General features: G+C 38.4%; 2 protein-coding genes across 5 annotated transcripts in view; one reads left to right on the forward strand and one right to left on the reverse strand.

Annotated features, from left to right (window-relative positions):
- Positions 1–5,742, reverse strand: part of LOC109545455 (protein-tyrosine sulfotransferase) — a 71,018-nt gene extending 65,276 nt beyond the window's left edge. For all 4 annotated transcript variants that reach the window (XM_048666391.1, XM_019916165.2, XM_019916164.2 and 1 more), the window contains exon 1: positions 5,570–5,742. The gene's annotated coding sequence lies outside the window, so the exon portion shown is untranslated. The remainder of the gene's footprint in view (positions 1–5,569) is intronic.
- Positions 5,743–6,828: 1,086 nt separating this feature from the next.
- Positions 6,829–9,290, forward strand: LOC109545445 (ankyrin repeat domain-containing protein 26). The gene is made up of 10 exons (XM_048666833.1): positions 6,829–7,029; positions 7,287–7,407; positions 7,493–7,651; positions 7,704–7,858; positions 7,918–8,080; positions 8,142–8,310; positions 8,368–8,562; positions 8,616–8,697; positions 8,755–8,861; positions 8,917–9,290. The coding sequence occupies exons 1-10, from the start codon at positions 7,017–7,019 to the stop codon at positions 9,202–9,204; spliced, it is 1,452 nt and encodes a 483-aa protein (XP_048522790.1). The 5' UTR covers positions 6,829–7,016; the 3' UTR covers positions 9,205–9,290.
- The last annotated feature ends 11 nt before the right edge of the window (positions 9,291–9,301 follow it).

Below are 9,301 nucleotides of genomic sequence, written 5' to 3' on the forward strand. Positions count from 1 at the left end.
TCGAAAACTACTATTTATTCATACATTAAGAGTGCGTCCACTTTATTTCACCAACACAAAGCAACAAAAACACAGCCAAAAAGTACCGTCATTTAATGCCGCCTCCAAAGAATCTCCATGTATAACATCGCACCAAATTAAGGACAATGAACCATAGAAAAGATCTGCTATCTTCACAACGGAAGTGCACCGGCGAATCATAGTTTCCCCATAAGACTACAGGAAAAGTGCTTGTTCGATTATTAAGAGACTTATGAAGACGTTAGTGTTGAACCAGATTCGGTCCGCAAACTTTTCGCTGGAATCCCATAGAATAATGAGGAATGTGCATCTTAAGCGGAAGCGTATGGGAACTTTTCGCTGACAATGCGCACATAATTATTCACTGAGTGTGCATGTAGACAGCTTTAAAATGCTCGCTTTGTTGAATATATTTCGGGCAAAATGACACCGGCAAGACACGCTCATTTTCTCGCCCAATTCGTTCCGTTATTTAGTTTTTACATTTACTATGTACACTTTGCGCCGAATTGCTCGAACAGTTACAAATGGACGTGACGATTGCTTCAGCTAATTGAATAAGCATACACGACGTGACCGCTGCCCGTTAGCGAGCTTTTATTAAAACACGTACGTTACACATACCCGAACGATCGCAACAACTTGCAATCGATCAGCATTAACTTTTCATTAGTGTATATTGAATTTTAAGTGAATATATTCAGTCATTGCAAATTACCTTAAAGAAGAAAATGGTGTGCAACTTCAATACGAACAAAAATCCAAACATGCATCTAATCAATCGCTTCTGGGGCCTAAAGGCTCTTGCAGACCCAAACAAATACATTCAGAAAATGAGTAGATTTTGGGTTTGTCCAGGATAAAACACAAATCGACTGGAAACGATCAACATGGACATTCCAGCTGAGAGCGGAAGTCCGGAGGAATAAATCGACTGGCTGCGACCATTAGGGCGAATCAAATGAACATCTCTTTGGAAATCAACAACTTTTATTTCAAATATTTAAACCAAAATACAAATTCTGAAATAAATTATACTGAACACAGTAATGACTAACTAAAAGACTCACGCAATTATTAATTGAAAAACACAAAAATATTTCAACACGGAAATAGGAAAATAAACATTGCATATAAACATAACTAATGTAGTAGCGGGCAATAAAACTGTTCAGGTTCATCGAGGCTCATGACTGGAGCTTCTCACACAGACTTTGGTTCAAAAGAACACGATCTGACTTAACTTTGACTAAGAGAAAATGCCAGTTAATTAATAAAAAAATGTGTTTTTCTCGCTGCAAATTTATTCTTCTGAAGACTGATATTTTATGAATCAACCGAGCTCATCCTCTTCGGGCTGGACTCGTGAGTGTCTTGGTACAAAAACTACCAGAACTTTTTATTCGTTCACTGAAATCAACTGATCTTTTTTGCTGGTTGATGCACTAGTACTTACCTACTTTTTACCATTTTTGTGCTCTTTGTAAAATCTTCTGGCTGTCATAGTTTAACCGGATGAAACTTCACTGATAAAATGGCACAAAAGCGAAATAATTCCCCAATTACATAATCGGTAAACGATCATGCTGTGGTTTCGCACGGGACGCAGTAAAAGCTAAAATGCAATAATGATTGCACTTTCTGATTTGCACAAACTGACAACCACAGAACACAAACGATTGGTAGATTCCTTCAATTGCAGCACAGTTTGCTAACGAATTTAGTTAAGCCGCGTTTCAAGCAAAACTAAATCGCCAAACGACTATCAAATAAAGTTATGATGATTGCACCGATGTTAAATTGTACAGAATCGTTTAGACAAAAGATGCGTGCAAGTCTGAAGATGTCAGTAGCATATGCCGGCGAAACCTTAAGCTTTCATGGTAAATCCACATATTTATTGAGCATCATCAACTATTGCCGATAAGGAAAACCCCAATTAATGCATTTCAAGCACATTTAACTCCAATCGAAATCGCTTACTCAAGAGCTGGATAAGTGGCACAAGTGCGGCGTGTTTCATAAAATTAGCTATCAGTGTTTTTTCTAGTCATTAGACCCACATAATATATAAATTAGCCACCATCCAGTGCACGATCGATGGTGCAACGGTTTGGCTAAGCTTTCCACTTTTCCGCTAGACTTTATGCCCGCATACATTTAAAAAATTTAACTAACCATTCCGCATCGCGTCCATAATTTTTCAACAATACCAGCGAACTCTCAGATAAAATTATTTCATTCTCCTTCTCAAGTTTGCACATATTTCATCGAAATTGCAGCTTTTTAAATAAAAGATGCCGTCGAAGGGGCAGATAAGCAACGCAGCCCGATAATGAAAACAATTTTAACGCTTTAAATAAAGTACCGAAATTCACAATAATTGTGAAACCAAAATCGTGTTTTTCGTCAATAAAGATGACTAATCCTTTTCTCGACCTCTGACTTCAATCAATGAAAAGTGCTTGTTCTTATCGTGCTACTAACACATCAATTGCTTTAAAACACGATAACAAACAGGTTTGTTTTTGGAAGGAACAGATCCTGGAAAAGTACGACAATAGTTATTATTAAATAATCGATTTTTCTGCAGCTGATGCTTGATCGACTCCACATTGAACCGCGTGTGGATCCAACTAGAGAGGAAATTTGATTTTCTCCAAGACCCGTCCGAGCGATTTGCGCCCCGGAAATGCAAACGAGAATTTCGATGGACTACGAACAAGCGGAAATGCAAAATAAATTGGCACAACGAGGACGCTTCGAAATTCGAAAGGGCCCCGGCGCTCCTAATGCTCAATGTATCGCATTAGTTTCAGCATGAGCCAACAACAGCATGTTTCTCTTTAAATTCATGAATTAAATGTTTTTTTCGACATTTTCAATCATCCACGCCCTGAAGTTAAGAAGTAATTTAACTTTTATGTTGATTTAAAAGTTGCAAAACCCTCGGCAAACAGGTAGGTACACGTGTCTGTTAGGGAAACTTCCCAACTTAGAACCGGAAACTTTTGACTAAAGCCCTTATATGTGATTCGAAGGATTAAGTGAAAGTTATCGTGCATTTTCAGTCGGAAACTTTTCCAATTTCTTAAGGTCGGTTTGCAAATTGCTGAGCAAAGTGAAATGAGTGTTAATCCCGAATTTACTCCGTCAATTGCGTTGGAAAACTTCAAGGGAATTCAACGTTTTCATCCAGTTCTTTCCAAGCTTTCGGACTCCTCCATTAAAAAGCAAATTTCTCACTGTATATTACAGCTATGGGCCTATCCAAACACATAAAATTAATTCAAAGCGATTGTTCATTTTTCACTGAACAATCTACATAAACGTTACGTGATTCCTTTGTTTCCACCCACAAAACTCTTCATAAAACCGCCCGACATAAACGTGGGATGATCTGAATGAACGTGGCGAGTGTTTTAAGACGGAAGCCCGCGCATTAAATTGCTGTGAATTGCGAAATAAACGTTTAAACAGATCTCGGTTCGAAGTAAATCGAAATATGTAGAATGTAGACTACAAGTTAATGGAAGCTTAACTCTCGGTGTCGGTCACTGGTCGCTTTTTATCGTTGATTTGCTAGATAATAATTTTGGGTATGTAAAATAGATGGCAAGTCAACAACTGCTGATTAACGATGGTAAATCTGACCGTATAAATTGGTTAAAAACATAAATGTAATTGAATGCTATTGTTTGGTCTTCACACATTTGCATAATTGTTGCTGAACTCCTTTGTTTAGAACAATCGGGCAAGAAATCTAATCAGTTTTTATGGCTAAAATTGATGTTTCTGAATATGCAGCATGGGGGAAATTGCCTTGATCGGATGCTAAAGAGCATGAAGACAGAAGAATGGGAAATACAAGGAATTAACCTGAAGACTTTAAATAACAATTAATGAAGAAAATGGAAAGGTAAATTAAGAGTCAACAAGGAGGGTGTCTTTGAAACGCGTTTTGTTGTGTGAATTCGCCCGGAACCTCATATTTTAAACACCCTGTACAGTAAAGACACAAATTATCTATTTTTTGGAYAGCTTGAAAYTTAAACTAGAAAAAAATTACKTTTGTATGGCTAACCATTGTGGCTCCTGTGSAAGGTTTAAGAACCCATTTTTGGCTTTTTGAGTCGATTTTTKCTGATTTTTGCAAAAAAAARAAACRTTTTTTTGGCTTTGAGTAGCAAATTTTTTGTCGRAAACTCACCTACCAATTTGGGGCTCATTTWACGCTAAATTTTGCCCGAAAAACCGAWTCTGCGMTCAGAATTMGCCCGAAGTGACTTTGAASAGAACGACCGCAAAACGGTCCAACTTGACGCAATTTTTCGGGTAAAAATTGTCAATTTTCGTGAAAAATATTCAAGTAAATTGCAAATCTGATGCAATATTTGTCTTTTTGGGTTCATCCTAGCTAAAAACTAGTACCAAGTCGATGCGAAATTCTATCTAAAACATGCGGGTGCAAGTGACTGGCACATTTGAACAAATAGGCTGCCGCCAATTATCCATGTTTAACGTGGAAATTCAGTATTTTTTCAATTATAAACCAATGCAACAGTGTTTCAGTTTTCCTGTTTACGTTTTATCAAGCAAAACGCTTCTATTCCGCACAGCATGCAAATCATTTTTTTAGTTAAATTTGTCGACGTTCCTGAAAACACAGTGGATTGTAATTCTGATGCAATATTCCACTTTTTTTTAATTTTAGCTGAAATCGAGTACCAGTTCAATGGGAAAAAACACGTATTTGTTGCCTAAATTAAAGGCTTAAATAAATTTAAGGTTGGCAGTTCAAATGTATGTAAATTGTTTGTTAGTTGAATGTTTAGGAAAACATACACCAATGGAGCGAGATATTCAGGACCAGATTGAGCCTCAACTGGACAAATCCTGGACAAATCATTGCAAAACTGAAAAAAGACGCATTTTGTGTACTTTTTTTTGGACTACTCTTTGGGTCTCTTCGGAATACAGTCCGTCCCTGTTAACAATTATACAAGCCGAAGCAATCAACCGGCACCAAACGCGCTATTTGCTTGTTTATGGTTGGTTTGTTTACATTACATCAGGTTTTTCTGGACAGATAAACAAACCAACCACAGTGCGTGGACGACATTTATAGGGAAAAAAACCTGTAAATATTTTGAGTAAGCATTGCTGGTGTAAATGACCTAAGTGGCACACTGATTTGCTGAAAAGAACATTGAACTAAAACCCGGCTATTAATGAAATATTTCCTGGGTTGAGCAATTAACAATTGGCAATCGAAATAATGATGTTGGAGGTCACTGAATACACACACCGTTAGAAAATGAAAGTGCCGTCTATTTGCGATGACCCTCCAGCCATTTCGCATGGGATAGTGGCAAACAATACGGGCGAAAATTGCACATTCTTTTCTATTATCTGTGAATTAAATTGTCAAACCTCACAAGTGCCTCTATAAATTCTATCATTATCATAGAAAAGCATGCTGTTGAAATCTTTGCCAGATTTTTGTTGGGAAAATGTTAGAATTTCAGTGAATTGTATTGACACTGACCTTAGAAATCAGGAACGCCGCTAATCAGTCAGTTTTTCAGCGGAACCGCTTCTTGCTTTCAGTCTATGAAAAACGTAAACAAACCCACGTTGGGTTACAATTCACCTTAAAAGCACAACATACACTCTCCTCACCCGCTTTCCACAAACTGAAAAGTCTGTCGCTAACAGCTGAGCAATAAGCCGAAACGTTGACAACTGCCAAATCAGCTGCCAACCAGCCGCAGAATATATGAGCATGGTGCGGCAGGTCTTGATTAGAGAAGTCAACTGAGGACAAACAGAACGAAAAGGTTAATTGTGTTTTAAAATTTGCGTTAAAATTAAGTAAAATAAATAACAAAAGAAACGTTTTTGTAGTGAAAATACTGGCGCATATTTAAATTTTTTTCCAGTTTTCACACAAAAGGCGTAAATTTGACATTAACGCTGGTTTAAAAACCGCTCTAAGCTTTCGGCTGATTTATGGAGGGCAGGTCGAGGTGTAAGTTCTAGTTATCTATGTTGGAAAGAGCCCAAAATATGCCCTTTCTCATACCAAGTATCAATTAAAATTGTTGTCGTTTGCAGGCCAAAAGCGATTATTTGTATATCTACAACCTGGCGCCCTCTAACGGCGCTTAAGGCATATTACGAGACTGGGATACAATGTGAATTTACTTAAAACGAATATGCTAATCAGTTATGTTCTGGTTATTGTTATATTGCGTTTTCAACACATTTTCAATAATGAACCTACGCAAACTTCAGCCTGTTTCAAAAATAGAAAAAATATGGTCTGGGCGGACCAAATCTATAGCTGTGTAAAACTTCGATTTTTGCTATGAAACTTCACAAGAAGGGGCGAGAAGGCGCCACTTGAAAGCAACGAATTTAGCAAGATTTTGCCCGGCGATAAACAGAAGAAACTGAGACAAGTCTGCTTGTCTCTGGCAGAAACAAGAAGTTGCTCAAGTTTCATGCAAACATCATCATTTTTCCAACTTTTCTTATTGGGAAGTTAAAGATACATTTCTTACCAAATTTAATCCGCACGGTGAACATCCATCCCTTAAGCCAGTTAATCAGTAAACTCTTCAATACTCAACAGTATTTCACTCAAAGTTAAACGTTGAAAAACAACTTTGATTTCTAGCTGTCGCTCTGGCAGTGACTAACAAATAGTGAATGTTGGGTTGCCTAATTCGGACCCCAGTGAAAAAAAATAAGCTCTTCAATCTGTCATTTTAAAATTGAAGCCACCAATCGGATGGCGCGTACGATTGATCGTTAGCCCAGTCGTGTCCCAACCTCAAATTAAGGTCTGTTCTTAACCATTCCGTCATTTTGACGGTTTAATAATTTCCAAAATTTTTCAATTTTGGAAACCTATTACTTGTTTGTGTGTTTCTGCAACGGTAAACTTGTTCGTTAGTGATTAAGACTTAAGTGCAACTTTTCTGTACAACATGGATTTACATGGTAAGTTGCCGGCTTTTATTATTCCTTGTTCCTGTTTTGAATTCCAGTTTTTTCCACTTCTCATTCATGGCAGTTCTTTGCTTGCTACGTAAACCGCTTTTTCATTTCAAAAAAAGAAGTGCATTGGTTTCATTATTTGAAGATCGCTGAGCTCAGCGGCGGAGTTTTTCCGAGCCCCGATATATTCTGATATTGAAGGAATAATGCCTCTTCCAAAGCCCTGAAAGGCTTAACTAATTGACTACATTTGTTTGCAGATCAATCAAATGTGGGCAATATAGTGCAGTCAATATTCAGTACCTGTGATATTGATAATATCGATTTGGTGCCAGTCTCCAAGTTAATCGAGTTTATTAGGCCATACTTATTACAAGATTTGTAAGTATGCTCCAAAAAGGCTGCACTCTTTGATACACCTAGTTCTTTGGGGGAAGGATGTAATAATTTTCCAATGCACTTTCAGAGAAGCTTTGGAGAACTTGCAACTTTTATTAGACCCATTCAATACCGAAGCGCTGATCACGAGTGAACAGTTCTGCGAAGTTATGACCAATTGGTGTCAAACATTGGCGTCACCCACAGAGGGTGAAACCGAAAACTCCGAATTCAATAAAACTCCCTGGTAAAGAATTTCGCCTAAAATACGTGCTTTACCTTAAGAAGTTTCTCATTAGTAACCCAGCGAGCATTGATATGCTTGACCTGCCCTACACCCATTCCACTCCTAGAGCGAGTTTAGGAGACAAACTTGCACTCAGGTGCAAAGATTTGCTGAATTTGTCCAATGTGTCCGGCTACAGCTTGTCGACGAGCCGCGTGGAAGAATGTGGTAAAGACACTAACTCTTAACTAGCGGGCGATTTCAGTTATAATCCCCATTTCATCCAGAACCGGACAAAACGATTCTGGAAGAGGAAAACAAAATGCTGAAACAGCAACTGTCCAAAACCTCCCATGAACTGTTGATGATCAAGCAGCAGCTGGCTGCTTCTGAAGACATCAATGAGCAGTTACAGCAGGATTTGGGCAAGGCCAATCGAATCCTGCAACAGTCAGTTCAACACTTATCTTCATTCCAGTGGAAAATGTCATTATTCTATTAACATTTGCAGAGAACAGCAAGCCAACGAACATTTAACCAAAGACATCAAGTACAGCGAAGATTTGCGCGATGAGTTGTCTTACTGCAAAAAACACATCGGCCAGCTGAAGAGCAAACTTGAACAATCACAAAAGGAAGTTTTGTTTACTCAGAAATTGAATAATGAGCTAGAGGAAGAGGTGGCACAGTAATCCAGTCGTTCAGAGGACGACATTCATTTACTGTTGTGTTTTTAGAAGTGCAAACTTGAGAAAAAAGCCGAAGCAAGTTCTAAATACCGAGAACAAATGGAAAATGAGCTCATCGGCGCCAAGAACGAAGTGAATAGTAAAGCGGTGCAACTGCAAGAGCAGAATGAAATGTTCAGTGCGTTGCAGCGTGATTTCGCCCGTCAGAAAGACATTATTGATCAGCTAATGGAAGAAAACAATGTAAACTTCCAACCTTGTTTTTGTTTGCTCAATAATTGCTTGAATAATTCCAGAGATTGAATCAGCACAAGGTAACACTGGCCCGGACAGTGGAATCAAAGTCCTTCGATCAGGAAGAAAAATTCACCATTCTGGGTAAGATTTCCAAAAAACCTTTTGGCTGTATCGCACGCTAATTGTTCATGTTTACAGGCAACAGCGAAGAATCCTTCGAGCTGGAACTTGACCCAGAACTTATAAAAACTAATGGAAACTCAGCTGATCAAGCCCACAAGTCCCTATACACAGAAATATGCAAAGTAAGCCAGATTGTCTCCACTAATCTTTCAAATAATAGCGGCTGAACCTTTCAAGACCAGACCGCTGGCAGATTCATCCTACTCAGAGCTTATCATGCAGGGCGACAAGCTGGAACTTAAGACCCTACTAGAGGCAGACAATTGCCGATTCACCTTACGAGGAATAGAGCAAGAGCTGAAGAAAACCGAGAACGCTCTCGAAGTAAAATCCAATCAGTGTGATGCTTTAGAAAAACGTCTGGCCGAAGTGCAGGCAAAACTGATAGAGTCCGAAACATCACTCAAGAACCACAATCAGGCGCTGCAAGTAAGTGATTTACTTAATCACCGGTCCCACATATAACGATTTACGTGTGGGTCAATACAAAAAGCCTTTTTAAAAAAGGTCTTTATTAGAAGCAGGATACAAATGAACTGGTTTCGCTTTGTTTCGAGTTGCA

This window comes from Dendroctonus ponderosae, unplaced genomic scaffold (genome assembly GCF_020466585.1).
Source record: "Dendroctonus ponderosae isolate FM_Combo_2020 unplaced genomic scaffold, Dpon_F_20191213v2 Dpon_F_20191213_5, whole genome shotgun sequence".
In the NCBI taxonomy this organism is placed as follows: Eukaryota; Metazoa; Arthropoda; class Insecta; order Coleoptera; family Curculionidae; genus Dendroctonus; species Dendroctonus ponderosae.

Bases quoted from the DNA above. Each gene is read 5' to 3' on its own strand.
- LOC109545445 (XM_048666833.1), top strand. The intron at 7,408-7,492 runs GTAAGTATGCTC...ATGCACTTTCAG, and splicing joins CCATACTTATTACAAGATTT to AGAAGCTTTGGAGAACTTGC. The intron at 8,563-8,615 runs GTAAACTTCCAA...GAATAATTCCAG, and splicing joins AGCTAATGGAAGAAAACAAT to AGATTGAATCAGCACAAGGT.